This window comes from Durio zibethinus, chromosome 14 (genome assembly GCF_047325235.1).
Source record: "Durio zibethinus cultivar Kanyao isolate XHJ-2024 chromosome 14, ASM4732523v1, whole genome shotgun sequence".
Lineage (NCBI taxonomy): Eukaryota > Viridiplantae > Streptophyta > Magnoliopsida > Malvales > Malvaceae > Durio > Durio zibethinus.
Genome location: NC_143175.1, coordinates 6,684,503 through 6,703,438, shown reverse-complemented (window position 1 = coordinate 6,703,438; position 18,936 = coordinate 6,684,503). Strand labels below are relative to the sequence as shown.

General features: G+C 29.0%; 1 protein-coding gene across 1 annotated transcript; it reads left to right on the top strand.

Moving 5' to 3' along the window:
* Positions 1-12,599: 12,599 nt before the first annotated feature.
* On the top strand, positions 12,600-18,719 carry LOC111293701 (SUN domain-containing protein 2-like). Its single transcript, XM_022886578.2, has 2 exons — positions 12,600-13,896; positions 18,116-18,719. Exons 1-2 carry the CDS (start codon positions 12,793-12,795, stop codon positions 18,422-18,424), a joined length of 1,413 nt encoding a protein of 470 aa, XP_022742313.1. The 5' UTR covers positions 12,600-12,792; the 3' UTR covers positions 18,425-18,719.
* The last annotated feature ends 217 nt before the right edge of the window (positions 18,720-18,936 follow it).

Genomic DNA, 18,936 nt, shown 5'->3' with positions numbered 1-18,936 from the left:
ATTTATTTAGTTATTTATTTTTTAATATTTTTATTAAGTTATTTTTCTGTTTATTCATGTACATTCAAATCTTTAAAAAAAAAAACAAATATATGTATGTTTAAAAAAAAGGGCTAAAAAAAAAAATTTTAAAGTAAAAATGAAATTTTTTGACATAGGACTATGAGAAGTCCGAGTAATAATTCTCTAAGAATTTACTAGGTAAAAAAATTTGTCTAAAAATTATTAAAGTATTTGAATATTTAGAAGTTTCTTTTCAATACAAAATTTTTTTATTTTATTATTTTCTTTACTTTGAGTAGTTTTCCTTAATAATATAAAAATATGTATTTTTTAAAAAATATATTTATGGATAATAATATTATTACATGATTTTCAAATATTAAAGTAAATTAGACATCTCCGAAGATAAGATTCAAAAGAAATTTGAGTAGTGATTTTTTAAAAATCTCTAAATAAAAAAAATTTATCTAAAATGCCGTTAATGTATCATAATATTTAGATTAATTTTTGACAAAAATTTTTCTTTTTTTAAAAAATGACATATAAATGAATTTTTTTAAAAATATTATTTGATTTTAAATTATAGATATTATATCTTACATTTTTTTAAAATATAAATATTGAAAATAAATATGAACTGTCGATTATAAGATTTTTAAGAATTTCGAGTAGTGATTTTTAAGAGATCCTTAGGTTAGATGACTTTTCTTAATATTATCAGAATACTGAAATACTTTTAGAGATTTATCAATAGTAAGATTCTCATTTATTTTTCAAGCATACTAAGAAATAAAAATATGTTTTTAAAGCAATTAAGGAAATTAAATTCTAAATACCAAAATTAAGATCATTTTAGTCAAAATCAAAAGATAATACATAATTAATTAGTACCATTTTTACAAGCGCTATGGGGGTGCTAATATTTTTTCACATGTAATCGACTTTCAAACCCAAATTATTTTTACAGACCAAAAATTTATCTTTTTAATAAATTTTAATTAATTTTAAATTTTATTAAGAAGGTAAATTTCAATAGGTGACTAATCACACATAACTAAAAAAATTAATGACAACTCAATTTATTTTTAAATTCATCTAGTGGCTCTAAAATCGTTATGATATCTTAGTGACTCCATTAGGGAATCATTTTTTTTAGAGTCAGAGCAAAAATTAATCACGTGTTATTTTTTATTTTGATTTAATGATCATGATTGGTATTTAACTTTAATTTCTTTGATTTTAATTTTGTTTTTTTTTTAAATAACAACAATAATAATAAAAAAATCACTTACATTGCATTTTTAATTATGTCACTTTTTCATTATTTATTTATTTATTTTATATATATTATCCTCAATAAATTATGAAGCACTTGCACACACGATGACATGTTACACTACATATATGAGTTATATACTTGGACTCTATTTTTTATAAGAAGTAAAATACCTTTGCTTTCATGAGATGATAACTTTTATAATGGCAAGCGAAATACTCCCATGCAAATTGAACCATTTCTATTTGTAGCTTATCATAGGTAAGGATTGAAGTACTTTACTAGTCTATAATGAATGATTATATAAGGAATAATTTGAAAACTTTTAAATTTATAAATCATAACCCAGCATATAGTAAAGCTTACAAGCTCAACTAGGGTAGAGTTATGTTAAACCTTTTTGTACAAAAATACTCAAATTATGGCATGTGAAGAAACATTTATCTATTTGACAAATAATAAAATGGTTATATACTACTACCAAATTTAAAACAAAAAATTCACAAAAAAAGCATTTTTATTTTTTTATTTAAATAATTTTATGTTTATCTAAATTTTTGTATATTCCGTGGGTTTTTTAAAAAAAATTAATTTAAAAAAAGGTTTTAAAATATATATTTCTTTTTTTCTCTTTAAAAAATAGAAAATAAAAGTGTTATAGTCCAAAAAAATGGGTAGAATTAGTTGTCATTTGTCTAACCAAAATAAAAAATAAAAAGAAGATTTAAAAAAAAATTCTTGATAAGAAAGATGGTTTATTGAAAGAAAAAAAATAACGGGATTTTAAATTACTAAGGTTTATTATTATTATTATTATTATTATTATGGGATCATGCATATATGAAAAATTTATCTCGCTTCACATTACACTTTCATGCATAAATTTATTGATGCCTCTATTCATGTCATGCATCAATTGTACATTTGTAAATAGTATTTTTTTAAAAAAGTTTACACGTTAAAAAGATTTGTAAATAGCATTTTTAAGTTTACATGTTAAAAAAATTTAGTTAAAAAAAAGAAAAAAGTATTTTAAGTTCTCTCAATTTTTTCTTTGGGTCATGAAGAATAAAAAACTCTTTTTGTCATGGCATAAGTAAATAAATGAAACCAAGGTCTAATTTTGAAATTATGGTAAATAGTTCAACCACTTAAGATTTCAAATTAACTTGTCTACCATTTATGGAATGCTTGAGTTAGGATTATGAAAGAAGAACGAACCACTAGGATGGATGAGATTGAGAAAGTACAAGATGAAATAAAGGAACAACTCAATACAATGATGGAAATGATGAGGAAAATAGGCAAAGGGAAAAAATAGTGAGGGAAAAATCTACCCAAAAGGGACATAAACGACTAGATGATGATGACTCCCAGTGTTTACCAAATTTTACCTTATATTAAGCCAATCTTCTTAAGTGGTATAGTGGCTATCTATACCCTTCATTAGAGAACGCCCATCCAATTACATTGCTATGCCAATAACACATGGATCTATTCAATTTTTGGGCATGTTGCAACACCCACAGAGATAAAGTTATCAGATGTAATTAATGTCTCCAATTTGGATAATCCAAGGGAACAAGAAAAGCTTAAAACAAGTGTGATAAAAATAAGAAAAGGCTCAGAGTCCCAATACAAGATAAAGTTTATAGAAGAAAAGCTACGGCCCATTGAGAGGATGGATATTTATGGATTGTTAGATGTAGTTGAATTATGCTTGGTGCCTGATGTAGTCATGCCATTAAAGTTCAAAGTTTCAGAATTTAAAAGGTACAACGAGACTAAATGCCTAGTTACCCATGTCACCATGTATTATTGAAAAATGATCGCTTATGCCCATGATAATAAACTGTTGATCTATGTTTTTCAAGATAATTTGACATGATCTTTCGCTAAGTAGTACATTCAATAAGATAAAAGTCAGATCCATTTATGAAAAGATCTAGCTAAAGCTTTCATGGCATAATACAAGCATATCTTATATTGGCATCAGATTGTCTATTTTTATAAAATATAGAGAAAAAAGATACTGAAAACTTTAAAGAATATGTGCAAATATGGAAAGATACAATCGTCTAAGTCCAACCACCCTTTACAAAGAAAAAAATCACCATATTGTTTATTAACACTCTTCGAGCATCTTATTATAACAAAATAATTGAGAATGTCACAAAAAATTTTACAGACATAGTAATTTTTAGGTAGATAATTGAAAATGCAATTAAGAATAGACAGCTCGATGGCAATGATACAAAAAAAGATTGGGCATCCAAGAAAAAAAAAATAGATATGCAAATTACAAATTATGAGGGGCCATGAGCTACTGGTCTTGCCCCATTATCATTGTTACCTAGTTTTTGACCCCTATTACTCCGTCATAAACAATACCTCATCAAATTCCTACCTATGCCAATTGGAGTTTCAAGCAAACCTCCAACCTCGAATAATTGTTCATAATCCAGTTCTCGCATCCAAATCTTTTACCTAATTGAAAAGAAGCCAAGAAAGATGAAAAAATAGTCAAGAGAAACTCTCTATCCCTATTTTTTATCTTTTACCTTTGCTAGTAAAAAAATAGTACTTCATTCTTGTGCCTTTGAAAACAAACCCAAATTCATCGACAAAGAGATATGAGCCAAATAGCACATACAATTTTACATGAAAACAGTTGGTCATTCGATTGAAAAATGTAGATTGTTGAAAGAAAAGATTGTAGATCTTATCAATGATAGCATTTTGACTTCGAAGCTTATAGAGCAATGAAAATTTACTTTATATTGAGTCTAATTACAGAATTTGAGGAGTTAAGAGATGAAAAGGAATTTCAAGTATTAGATGGTTAAGAATGAATAGTTCTTAAGCTTTTAGAATTTTTGGTACACATACATGGTATGCACATAATGTTGCTAATTTGTATCTGTAGTGTGGAATCAATATTATTGGATTTTTGAATGAGTTATTTATTTATTTATTTTTCGAGCAATTATTCATAAATAAAACCCAAAAGCATGCTTTTCAAATCAAGGAAAAAATAACATGGTTTTTAAATTCATCATGACGATTCTCGAAGAAATGTTGATCACTATCTAAAATGAACCTACCCCAGAAAAGACCTTTTGCCAACGCTTTCATGAAAAGCACTCAAGTACCTAATGTTTCAAGAAGGCACTGGTTTCAATCCCATCTTTACTTAATTATACCATAACATATAAAAAGGGATAATTTTTTTTTAGGCAATGATCGATGAAACAGTTACTTTGAAAAAAAGTTTTTGGATTTCTTGAAAATTTGGCAAACACGATGCTTTTTTTTTTTTAAATTTGATGTTGATAATTTGATATATGTCAAGACTATGCTTGGGTTTTAACAATAAAACCACTCACCTGAATCTTATCAATTGGCCATAAACACATAATATTTCAATCCCCTTCTTAAAGTGATTATTGTTCAATGTTTTAGGGCACATTAACTAAAAGAGCAAGACCACTCATTGCCTTGAAGGCAACTTGGCTTATACCATAACTATTTCTTTTAGTGGGATGATATGAACAATTTGAATACCTTTTCAACATGATTTCCATCATATGGACCTTTTTCGAATGGTATCAAACTAGAACACCTTTTGATGAATTATGTATGATTTATGTGGGCATGAAGAAAATGATAACAATAAAAAAAAAGGAAAAACAAACATGATTGTGACATTATGCACTTAAAAAGTTCAAACAAATCTAAATAGCAATTTCAAAAGTCCAAAAAAGAAAGCCTAAATCTTTGAAAAAAAAACAAAGAACTTAAAAGTTAGAGAAACAAAAAAAAAATCCAAAAAAAAAGAAAATTTTTTTTTAATCCTTTTATTTAAAAAGAATTGCTCTTTAATTTAAGTTATTGTGCTTGAGATGACAAATAGCCATATTTCATTATCTTTTCACAAGTAAAAAATGATTCCCTTTTTACCCCTTTAAGCTTGATGAATTCATTTTAAATAAACTCTAACCAAGAACCATCTTTCATATTGGAGCTAAAAGAGAAGTGCATTCAAGGGTTAAGTATGATGAAACCCATGAAAAAACTATCCATGTTGAGGGCAAATGTTTCATAAAAAGTTCTTTAAAAGTTTGAATTCTTCTTAAAAAAAAGAGAAAAAAAAGGGAAAGAAAAATGAAAGAAAAAAATAAAAAGAAAAAATAGAAAAAAAGAAAGAAAAGAAAAGGAGAAAAAAACGAAATAATGAATGGCAATAACAAGAAAATGAAAAACAAGCGTCCTAAAATGATCTTTAGTTTGATCACTTTTAAATATTTTATTTTGGGTCTATCTATAATTTTTTTGAAAACATCGAACATTAACCTACATTACATCCTTTAAAAAGTTTATGTTGGATTAGGTATGGATGTTTAAATTGAGGAGCTTTTCTTTGAAGAACTATTATAAAATTTGGGAATTTTTTGCTCTCTTTCATTACAAAGCTACCTATTTGATCGATCAATTCATTTAGATGAAATTTGAATTCTTAAGTACATGATAAAACAATAAAAAAAGAGAGAGAGAAATTGATGTGACTTTAGAGTGAAAACCTTAAAAAAAGGGTAATTTGGAGCAAATTTGAAGACTTTGAAGCTAATTTTGATGTCTAGCAAAATAAGATAAGCTAGTTTGAATTAACCCATACTTTTGAAATATTCAAGAATAGGGATGCTCTGAAAGATTGAAACCCATTAAAGAGTTAAATGTTGAAAATCTGAGCCTTCTTCTTTCATTCTTAAATAACTCTTCAAAATCTTAACCTTTCATGGCTAGTCTTGATATTAATTAAAATGTCACATTTGGATACTAAAGAGTATGTCAAACATGTTTGGTTTTCAAAGAATTCATGCTTTTTTTAAAATTCATGTTTCATTTGTGAGCATAAATGAAATATTGTTTATTTCTCATCAAGTTGAGAGGCATTCCCTTAATGAACCAAAACTTTGATATGATAAACTGTTCAATCCATTCAAAAAAGAGTACCTCTTTCATTTGTAATAGTAAACATCAATTCTTGAGAGATTTGAAAGCATGTTTTTGGTTTCCCTTAATCATGAGATTTAGTTATGTAGGGCAATTTTATTAGTCAATTTTGAGCTATCTGTTAGGCATTTTGGTAAATAATAAAGAAATCAATTTTGATAAGAGAAAATTTATTCTTAATAAGAATTTTGTTAATATGAAATGAATTTTGATTTACAAAATTAATTTTTTATTTTATTGAAAATCATTTTTTTTGTTTTTTTTTTTGTGAGAATGAATGAAATCATTTTTCAATGAAAATGGTGAATAAGTGTAAATATCAGGCAATTGAAAAAAAAATGAAATGAGACACATCTATTTTTGGTATATGTTTTTAATTGATTAAGTAGCAAGAACATAGTGGTTTGTTGAATTTGTCATGTGAATAAAGTCGGCATTGATTGCATGAATGTGGCATGGTTGGGTTTGAAAATGTGAAATGAAAGTGAAGGAATGAAAAGAAAGATAAGATGGCAAGAAAAGAAAAATCTTGTGAAAATTAGCTAGAGGATGATTTGATTGAATGATTTGGAGTTGAAAAAAATTTTGCAAAGAAGGTTTTTTGTAAGCATATGCATTTTGCATCATGAAAAGGAAAAAAAAAAAGATATTTATGTTTGCATCATTAAACGGGCATATGCATAATCTTTTGTTCATTTATTTGCATCACTTAGTGAGCATTTACATAAAATTTATTTACATATTTTGTAGAATGTAAGGTCGTGCACATTCACATAATTGAAGTAGACATCTGCAGATTTGCATTTGCATAATTATGATTAATCATCATAATTATTATTTTGCAAGTTTTTGGAATAAATGATGTCTTTATGAATGTTTGTGGTAAGGAAATTTTTGAAAAAAAGGATTGAAAAAAATGAAAAGTGAATTTTAAAGGAAGAAATATTGAAATGACTAAAAGATTTGAAAGAAAATTTCTTCAGAGAAAAAGTGATGAGATTTTTTTTAGATATTCAAGATGAAAAAATTTAAAGACTTTCGACTAAAGATAAGAAAGATTCATAAGTCCTCAAGGCATAATATTTAAAGTTTTAAAGTTATAGAGCCTTTATTTAGAAGAGCATTTAAGTGTTGCAATTTATAAGATCTTTGGGCATAGTCTCTAAATCCTCTAAGCAAGATTCAAAATTCTTTCAAATTGAATCTATTTAATGTTAAAATTCGTAAATCCTTCGAGCAGAATATTTTAAATTTTTAAAGTTGTAAAGCTTATATTTAGAAGAATATTTAAGTGTTGAGATTTATAATACCTTTGGGTATAGTCTTCAAATCCTTCGAACAAGATTCATAAGTCTTCTAAGCTAAATCTATTTAATATTAAGATTTGTAAGTCTTTCGGGCAGAGTATTTTAAATCTTTAAAATTGTGAAGCCTCTATTTAGAGGAGCATTTAAGTGTTAAGATTTATAAGACTTTCGGACATAATCTCTAAGTCTTTCGAACAAGATTCGTAAGTCTTCCAAGTTGAATCTATTTTCGAGTCAAGATTTATAAGACCTACAAGTATAATCTCTAAATTATCATAATTTATTTTAAAATTGTGGAGTCGCTTGTGAAATGTGTTTTTATTTTAATTTATTTTAAAAAGTTGTAAAGCGTCTAATAAGAGGAGTTTTTCAAGAAAAAAATAAAAAATCAAATTTAAAAAAAAATTTAGAAACAAAAAATGTTTGAAGTTAGTATGCCTAAATAAAATTGTTGTCTATATCTTTACCCTATTCTTGATTCTCAGATATATGTAAAGATGGACAATTATAAACATCAATTGTTTTCTGGTTTAATAATTTCGTGTTTTAATATTGATTAATCTAAAATATATATATAATAAAAAATATAATAATGATAAATAATAACAATAATAAAAAAAGAAAACAAGAATTAAAGCTTGGTGTTGTGTACGGCACCGGCCCTACTCCACCTTAGAGTATAGATGTAATCGATCAAGTTTGAGTCAATACAGTATTAAGCTCAAGCTTGATTCGAAATTTGATGCTCAAATTTCGACTCAAACTCAATTGAATTTTATTTTTCTAGCTCAAGCTCTATTTGAGATAAAAATCGAGTTACTCAAACTTGTTCGATTAGGCTAGATTAACATGTAAATATAAGCTCAATTTTTATATTTGATAAAAGCTCGATTATTTATACTCGAGCTTGAGCTCGAGTTCGAGATATTTTATTAATTAAAATAATAAAAATATATTTAAATATAAAAGCTCGATTAGGCTCACGAACTACTCGAGTTGGATATAAGAATACTCGAACTCGACTCGATTGATGAGTCAAGCTATTCTAGCTCGAGCTCGACTCGATAATAATTGAGTCAAATTTGAGTTTTATTCGAATTGAACCCGAATAGCTTGCTGAGTACTAATATATCATGTACACCTCCACCTTGGAACCACTCTACCTAGCCACCATGGCTACTGAAATTTAGCTGCCAAACACCTCTACCTTATCTATAAGATATTTTGTCCAAGCTTAAAACTTGGTAATGTCTATTAAAACCCAATTGAATTCAACATAAAAAGGAAGGAGAATACCCCATTAACATCTTCGCCAGCCAAAACCCACACTTCACAGCCCTTATAGAAGCACCCCTTAACACCATCCCAGCTTCTCATCCCTCTACACGTATCAAGCCTTTCCAAATAATCCCTTTATCGGTCCTCAGCCTTACCCAACAAAGAACACTTTCCCTCACAGTTCCTTACACCTTTGGTAAGCGCCAAGCCTCCTACTCGCTCCACCTATTACATGCACTAGACCAAGACCATTAACCCCATGCTTACTCTCACTCCATTCTTTCCATTGAGCATTGTGCATCCTAGCCTCTAGACAATCCCCAAACCCAAATACCACCAACAAAACACAAAAAAAAGAGAAGCCCATTTGTAACCTTTCAAAATAAAAAAAAATAAAAGAAATATACAGTGCTTACTGATCTCGATGAAGAACCTAATAGCGTCAAGCCTCTCTGTTTAAAAAAATCGTTGAAGGGTTTTAGTCAAGGGAGATTTAGTGTTTAGAAAGGTTTAAAAACTTTATTTTTGGAAGAGAATAAGCTTTTGGCAAGTGAAATAACATACTAAAAGGCTAGGGCATTTGGAGCGATGGATATGTAGTTTTTTATAGGTTTGAATCGCAACCTTCAACCCAGATTTGAGAAAGTGCACAAGTTTTTAGGGAAATCTACACTAGTAAAAGGAAATCGAAAAGAGAGAGGAATATGTTGGTGGAATTTAGGCCTTAATCGGTGTTGGAGATTAGCAGCTGGTGGTGGTGAAAGGAGGCCGGTGCGACAGCTAGGTGCCAAATTTTGGGAAGCTTTTGGATTTTTTTGTGGTCCTTTCAATTTTTTTTAAAGGGAGTTGAAATGAAATTGAAAAAAAAAAACTAATTTTTATAGTTGAAAAAAAGAAAAAAAGCTAACTCGTGTGTGGACTTGACCCAACCTGCGGTCCTCGTGCTTGACTAGATTTCCAGCCTCTATTACAGCATTGAACTAGTTCAATTGAACCAGTCTAAACCATTTGGACCCCTCTCGAACCACATGTTGAATCGAAAGAACCAGAAGTGAATTGGCCCGAACCATGACCAACTTCGACCATTTTTTTTTAGTAATTTTATTATTTATTTAGTTATTTAGTTATTTATTTATTTTTGCTCAATTATTTACGTGTTTATTTATACATATTCAAATCTTAAATTAAAAAAAAACAAATATATGTATATTAAAAAAAGAAAGCTAGAGAAAAAAATATTTTTAAAGCAAAAAAGAAAATTTTCAATGATGGGACTTTGGAAAGTTTGAGTAGTGATTCTTAAAAATTCTCTATGTGAGAAAAATCTTTTAAAAATTACCAAAGTATTGAAATATTTAGAAGTTTCTTTTTAATACAAAAATTTCTATTTTATTATTTTCTTTAATTTAAGTAGTTTTTCTTAATAACATAAAATTATGTGTTTTTAATAAATAAATTTATTTATGGATAATAATATTATTACATGATTTTTAAATATTAAAGTAAATGAGAAATCTCCGATGATGAGATCCAAATAAAATTTAAGTAGTAATTTTTTAAAAATCTCTAGGTAAAAAAATTTATCTAAAATACTGTCAACGTATCGAAACATTTAGATTGAATTTTGACAAAAATTTCTCATTTTTTAAAAATGATATGGAAATGAATATTTTAAAAAATATTATTTAATTTTAAATTATAGATACTATATCTTATATTTTTTAAAATAAATATTGAAAATAAATATGAACTGCTAATGATGAGATTTTTAAGAATCTTTAGGTGAGATGGTTCCTTCTAATATTATCAGAGCATAAGAATTTTTTTAGGAATTTTTCAATATATAAGATTTATAGTTATTTTTCAAACATACTAAGAAATAAATATATGTTTTTAAAGTAAATTAAGGAAATTAAATTCTAAATACCAAAATTAATATTATTGTAGTCAAAATTAAAAAATAACACATAATTAATTGATACTATTTTTACAGGCAATATGTGAATGCTAATTTTTTTTTACGCGTAACCGACTTTCAAACCCAAATTATTTTCGTAAACTCAAAAATTATATTTTAATAAATTTTAATTAATTTTAAAATTTTATAAGAAGATAAATTTTAATAAATGATTAATTACACCTAATCAAAAAAATTTATAACGACTCTATCTATTTTTAAATTCGTCTGACAACTCTAAATCTGTTATGACAGCAAGACTAAGCCAAGAAAACAATTTGTACCGAGAAATTAAGTAACGATGTATGAAACTTAAAAGGAATTTGATATACGCTAATTAATTTTATTTAAGACTATTATAATAAAAAAAAGGTGTAGAGAGATTTTTTATGTTGCTAACAGAAGCTCTCAAATTTTAATTTTAAACGACAAAAAATGTTTTTTTAAACATTTGAAATTATATTTGCGAAAAAAATGTAATTTTTTGAGAAAACATAAATAAAAAATACTCATGGGTCTTATTTATATCTCTACGTAATTATTCAGCTCAAAAAATTATCTATCCAAAAGTTTAAATATGAATAAATCGTTGACTTCCAAAATTTATTATAATAATTAGGAGTATTTATTGATTATTTTAATTAATTTTGAATTGAATTATTTAAAATTAAATTAATCTAAGATTAATACTTGATATATTATTAGTATAAAATTTTAATCACATAATATGATTAGGGTAATATATATTTATTTTGTAATTTCTAATTAAATTTTTATTTTTTAAAATATATCTTAAATGACATATGTTACTCTTTTAATTCTGTTTGTGTAATCAAAATTTTACATTAATATTTTATCAAATATCAACTCTTGATTAAATTAAATAATATTATTTTTATTTATAAAACATAATTAATTTAATTTAATTAATTCAATTACTTTTTGAATTAATCAAATAATAAAATACATTTAAATTAAATTATATTTTAAAATTATATTGTTGTATTTAAAAACAAATTAAATAAAATTAAATAATAAAAATTATGATAAAAATTATAATAACTTATAAAATGAAACAATTTGCTTCATATTTTAGTTTATATTTGAGTATTTTTATATTCTTATTAAAATTTCAATTAATTCAATTAATAAATAAAATTTTAAAATTTTTTTTATCAAAATTAATTCAATGTTTTATGGATTAACTAATTAAATCTATTCAAATCAATTGAGAGTTAGTTTATCATTATTGTTACGATTGAAAAAATTTGAATCGAAAGGAAGTGTTTTTAGGATAAAAATAATTTTGGAGAAAAATCACTATATTATCTTAGATTGCTAACATTTTATTATTTTAGATATATTTTTAAATATTTTAATTACTTATATAACCTCTTTATAACAATGCTAAACATTTAAAGATTTTAACTATATTTTTTAAAATTATTTTTAATTAAAAATTTTTTTTGAAATCTAATAATTTATATATTTATATCATATAAAATATTAATAATGTATATATTGATATTGTATTTTATAAAAATATTACGTAACATAATTTGTATTAATACAAAAAAATTATATTTTTTATTTTGTTAAAATTATTTATTATTTTTATTAAAATTTTAAATTATATAACTTTTTATTTTTTATTTATATTATTTTCATATAATATCATAATATGTATTTTAAATTATTTTTAAATTATTACGTCATCATACCAACATGCTAATGGCAACTTTTGCAAGGTCACGATTTCAAAATCATTTGAAAACCCAGGAGCGCTCAAATATACCTCTCGCGACGGTTAAATTTCCTCTTCCCCAAATTTCCCGATCTCCCTAAAATGGGACCCAATTCATAGCATTTTATAATTCATTTATCGTTGTTATTGTTCATCAAATTTCTTTTAGGCTTTAATTTTCGATTCTTCTGGGTTGCTTTGATTTGAAACAACAATGTCCGCATCTACCGTCTCTATCACCGCCAATCACATTGCGGGGGCTCGTCGCCGGCCGGTCCTCATAGCCGAAAAGAAATCGAACATCGAATCATTGGCTGTCGAACCGAACCCTAATGGAGTTAACGTTGGGGAAGATAAAGCCGCCGGCACCGTTGCCACTGCGGGTCACAGCCGAGATCTGAGCCATCATTCGATCCGTGGCGAGGCGTCGAAGGACTCTATGCAAACGAGAAAAGTCCCTGTGGGTCAAAACGGGAACATTCCGCTTCGGCGAACGCGGAAAGGAGTGCTCAACAAGACGGAGAAACCCCGGTGGTTGACTGTGGGTAGTATCTTTGTTAAGAATTTAGTGCTTTTGCTTGTTTTGGCCGGGTTAGTTCAGATTATTAGGAGATGGGCTTTGAAATCTGGGGGTGTTAGTGGGGTTGGGACACAGATTGGATTAACTGAATTCGAGGGTAGAGTTGCTGAGGTTGAGAGTTTTTTGAAGACCACAGCTAAAATGATTCAGGTTCAGGTAGAGGTTGTTGATAGGAAACTTGAAAACGAAATTGGTGGGTTAAGGAGGGAACTGAATGAGAGAATTGAGGATCAAACTGGGGTCTTGCAGAATTCGTTGAAAAAATTGGAAGAAAAGAGTGAGGGATTGGATAAGTCCTTGAGTGAATTGAAGAGCGCCAATTTGTTGACAAAAGAAGAGTTCGAGATGATGTATGAACAAATGATAAAGGAGATGAGTGAAAATGGTAAGACTGAAAATGCAGTGAGTTTGAGTGATCTAGGAGCATATGCAAGAGAGATTGTTAAGAATGAGATTGAGAAGCATGCCTCGGATGGGCTTGCGAGGGCTGATTATGCACTGTTTTCGGGCGGGGGAAAGGTTGTTAGGCATTCCGAGCCCTTTCTTGGTGGAAAGGGAAGCAACTGGTTTTTGACAAGTAGTCAAAATGGTGTTCATCGTGATGCAGACAAGATGTTGAAGCCTAGTTTTGGAGAACCAGGGCAGTGCTTTCCATTGAAAGGAAGCAACGGGTTTGTTCAGATCAAGCTGCGCACAGCTATTATCCCAGAGGCTATTACTTTGGAACATGTTGCCAAGGTAACATTTTGAATTTTGATTATGCTTACATTGTTCTAAAGTTGTTTACTTTGTTTATAGTTCTACTTATGTATATGTCTTAAATTTTGGTTCAGTTTCTTTTGGTATTGAGCCTGAAGCACTAATGTAAGATCCATTGGCTGTAAATATTCAAACTCGAGCTCCCCTACACAATCGTTTTAGCCAAAATAATTTACAAGTGATATGAGCTATAGCCCTCTCTGGTTCAACCCTTGATCTTGCAATAACAGTATGCTTCGTACTCTTCCAAGACACTATATTTCCACTAACTAACAGCTAATAACTTTTAGTAGACTTCTTATAATTAGTAGATCTAGCTCAATTTGTTTCTCAATAGCCTCAATTTGACATCGGCAATAATTCGTTATTTTTATAAAGTTGGATATATATGAATCTTATAGTATTAATGAAAGAAAACAAAAAACATTACACTGGTCTCTTATTTAAGAATCTATATTGGCTCTGTAGTCTGTTATAACACCCTCCTTACCCTGCATCTTACCTCCTTTATGTATTATTGTTCAGTATTAGATCTAAATATTTAAATAATGTGGTTTAGTAGTCTTTCCTTTCCTTTAATAGTGGTTTCAGGGAAAGAGAAATTGGTTAATACAAAAGCTGAGGCTTGACTGAAGAGTATGTGTTAGATGAGGATATATTTATCCATTTATGTTTACTTTTAATGGAGGCACACTTTTGGAGGTAGTGGGTGAAGACATCTATATATATATATATATATATATATATATATATTTCTGGCATTGCTAGATTGCATTGGGTAAAGAGAGTAAGAGCTACTGAGCTACTTGTGTATGTAGAAAAAAATGGATTGCTAGGATGGGACATTTGAGGGTTTGTTTTTCTTCTGTTTCTCATATTTACTTTTTGCCAGACATTTTCAACCTAAGATGTTGGAAATCTGTTGCTTTGAGGACAGAAAGATGCTTTTAGTAGAATATTATTTAAGTGGCTGAAAGTTTTAACGAGTTTTTTTTTCCTTTTTTTAATTTACAACATCTTGAAGTTGCATTATTAATTCTTGTTAATCTATCTGTCTTGTTGATATGCCTATCTTGATTAAACAAGCATTTCATAAGGGAAACAATACACATTTTACAGAAATTTGGAATAAGAGAAGCCTATATTTTAATGAAGTCATCTTTGAATCTTTGATCTAACTGCATCTTGTGGTGAGGCATAATGAGTGATGGATTGCCAGATTTGGTATTTACCTTAGTCACTTAATTAATGATTGGAAGAATCATTCTTTGTTGAAAATTTTCTTTTCTTTCAGTCATGTGTGTGGGTGTGTTGGTTTATTATAGCCTTGCCCTTTTCATAATTTTAAGATAATAGCATCCAAACAAATTGTTGTAATGTTGAAACACCAAGCCAAACAATCTAATATGACAACAAATAAATTTATCAAAAAAAAAACCAAATACTTAGCAAGAAGGAATATTCCAAATATAAAAGCAAAAAGAACACTAGGATTTACGTGGTTCAGCTTGAAGCCTATATCCATGGGTAGGGGCAACGAGAAATTTCCAGGATAATGGAAGCAAGATGAAGAGTACAAAATTTTTGTTACCCAAAACTCACTCGAATACAATAAACAGGGAGCAAGAGCTCTTAAAATTCTCTATATTCCCTAAACTATCTCTTTCCCCTTGTGAGAAGCAAAAAGAAAACCAAACTGAGATTGTACACCCTTTTTTGAATTTTACATTCACCATTTCTTGCAACCGAAAAATGCCATTAATGAAGGTAGAAATAGGGCAAAAATGGAAACCAAGGGCAATGAAAGGGAAAAGATATAATGGTGGGGCAAAACTTGAGTGGGCTTAACCTTTAAAGCCATACACAACAAATCTCCACTTTGACTTGAAAATATCACTTCATTTGGAACCATGTTAGGCATGGTGATGTTGTGACTAAAAAGTTTCCTACTTAGGAGATCCTATGACGTGTTGATGAAAGCTATCTGGCTTGTGATGCAGTGTAGAAGTAGAAGCAATAAAAAGAAAACCAGAACAAAAGGCTAAAGTTGATTGAAAATCAAAGTTGGAGCAATATAACTAGGGTTAGGACTGTAGAACCTCTGATAGAAAATAATCCAATGTAATACGGTTGTCTAATGTGTCTAAAGTACTAGGGTTACAACAGCTTTTAGTCCTAGTGCTTGGATTTGCATAAACCCCATCTAATCCCATCCATTCAAACTAATTAAGAGCTCACTTGCTAGACATATGACCACTTATAATAAGAAAAAAACACAATTCCTAAATAATAAAAATAGTAAAACAATAAACGTGAAGGAAAACATATCAAGATAAACAATTGGATAAATTCTAGAATGTTTCTACATCAATCTCTTCGGGTTGATAGAAGGCCTCCGTATTAGTGAGAACTTTGGTTGCTTTAGCACAGATTTTTGGATCAATCCTTTTCAGTTCACCTTTTGCAATCCAAGTACGCTCACTAGCTGGTTTAATCAACTCACTGTGATACAGTTGAAGTAAAGATCACTTGAGTGTTGAACTTTATGTTCTTCAATACCTATAACTTGATTGCTCATTACCATTTCCAATGACCTTCTATCTTGGCTAAGAATATCTTCAATTTCAACAAGTGATGCATTACACTTCATAACAAATAACTTCTTTAAATCTGGTAGTACAATAACAAGTGCCTCTGTCATCAAAAGCTCAATCTGCTCAATAGCTCTTTGTGCAGAATTTTGTTCAGTGATTGTCCTTTGTGGACTTTTTCAGTTGTTTTTCTCCAATTGCATGTTTCTAATATATCTTTTCTTACTTTTTTTTTTCTAAAATTTTAGAAAGAAAGACTGTTTATATGTTTTCTATTTTGGAAATTTTAAGAAAATATTGTAAACCTATCTTGTGATTTGACCAATAGAATGAACCATTTTTAGCATTCTTTCCTTATTTCAATGTTTCTTAAACTTGCAAATTTGGAGAGTGGCCAATGAATGTCTCCCTCATATATGTAGAATTTTATGTATTTGTAGGAAGTAGATGATGTATCTTGACTAAAGGAAATCTAGCCTTTAGTTAAATCTCAATTAATGCAAATATTTATGCTTGGAGTGCAACTCTGCAGCTGGAGTAACATGCATCCTTTGCCACCATACCTAATTTTTGCTATACAAGTCTTAATGACATGCGTCCTAAAATTCTTGTGATCAAGGAAATGGCCTTTATTTTAGCTATCAAAACTCACCCTAATTTGTAAAGGAGGTTTATGAGACTGTCAAAAAACCTAATTTTCTTCTCTAAAGGTCTCTTTAACATACACCCTAAAGTGCTTGTCAGCAAGGAAGCAGCCTTCATGATATCTATCAAAGCTCTCCCCAGTTTTTCAAGGTGGTTTATGAGACTTTTCTCCAGTCTCCCTTTTGGTGGCTCAAGGTTTAGAATAGGGGGCTGTGTACTCCTTATTTCTGTGGATGAGATACCTATCTGGCGTACTGTTTCTTTTCTCTTTGCAGTAAATCTGGACCTTAGACTGATGTCATTTCTGTGTAAATTCCTTTAATCTATATTTCGGTTCACTTGGGTATTTAATGCTTCAATCAGGCTGGTGCACTTAAGAATTATGTGTAGCCACTTATCTACCATGTATTGGTTAAGGTTAAAACAGCATTAGATGCAAAGCACTTCTGAAAAATAAAAAAGGTTTTATTTAATATCATGTGCAATGGAAATAATTATGGGGTAGACCTAGGGAATGACTATACGAATCTCTTCTCTTCTCATCTATGATCTAAATACACTAATTCTTTTTCTGATTGCTTCAACTGATATGCTCTTTAGTGTACCTCTATCTTGCCTTGTTCTGGTGGCACGCCAGAGGAGAGAATTATCAATTACGCCATTGATTTTTTTCTTTTATTTTTTGTTTCTGTATTCTACAAACATCTAGCATCAAGTAAAACATATATTTTTCACTTGCAAAGCTTCAAACTTCTTATGATTGAAAGTAAAGTTTTGACAGTTTTAAAATTTGCAGTTTGCATTTATCATCATTTATGAACAGTGCTTGCCTTTGCTTTTTGCTTCTTTTTCATTTAAATTATGGCCAGCAAAAATACATCAATTTAAGATACTGCTCTTACTGTATCTGTTCTCTATCAACTTTATCACAAGTGCTAAAAGTGTTCTTCTACTGTGAACAGAGTGTAGCATATGATAGATCCAGTGCACCCAAGGACTGCCGAGTCTCTGGCTGGCTGCAAGCTCGTGATCTTGATTTACCGGTTGATGGCAATAAGATGTTTCTTTTGGCTGAATTCACATATGACCTAGAGAAGAGTAGTGCTCAGACCTTTGATGTGTTGGATGCGGCAGGTGTTGGCATTGTTGACACAGTCAGGCTGGATTTCGCTTCCAACCATGGAAGCCCTTCACATACCTGCATTTACCGTTTGAGGGTGCATGGTCATGAGCCCGATTCTGTTTCAGTGGTGAAAATGCTGCATTCTTGACGCATATCATCCTTTGCAATCTGCATTCCTCATGTAATTGTTTTTTTTTTTTTTTTTTTTTGTCTTTGTATTTAATTAAATAGTACTTAGGTCATTCTACTTGCTAGATACAGATTTGTTATCGTGTTAATGTTTTCTTCTGTGTAGCAAATGAGTGTGAATCTACTTGTAGTATTCCAGTTAGGCTCTACTTGAATCGAGAACAATGATCTGTATGAAACTGAAATAGATATGCCTTGGTCTCTTGGCAGAAAAAGTTTGATAGACCACTATAATTGTTTGGGCAATTCAACACTATCCTTGCTTTGAGTATATTCATTTCATAGACATGATCATGAATGAGTCATTGTTTTGGCAATTCAAGGTTAGATCTTTCTTGCTTAAATGAGTCGGATAGTCTGAAAACCGTAAGCTTTTAAAGAGTTATGAATAGTTGAATTGTTGGGTAGTTTAGCACTTTTTTTTTTATAATTGAATTCAAAGATGAAAGCAATGATGGCTGAAGAAAGTGT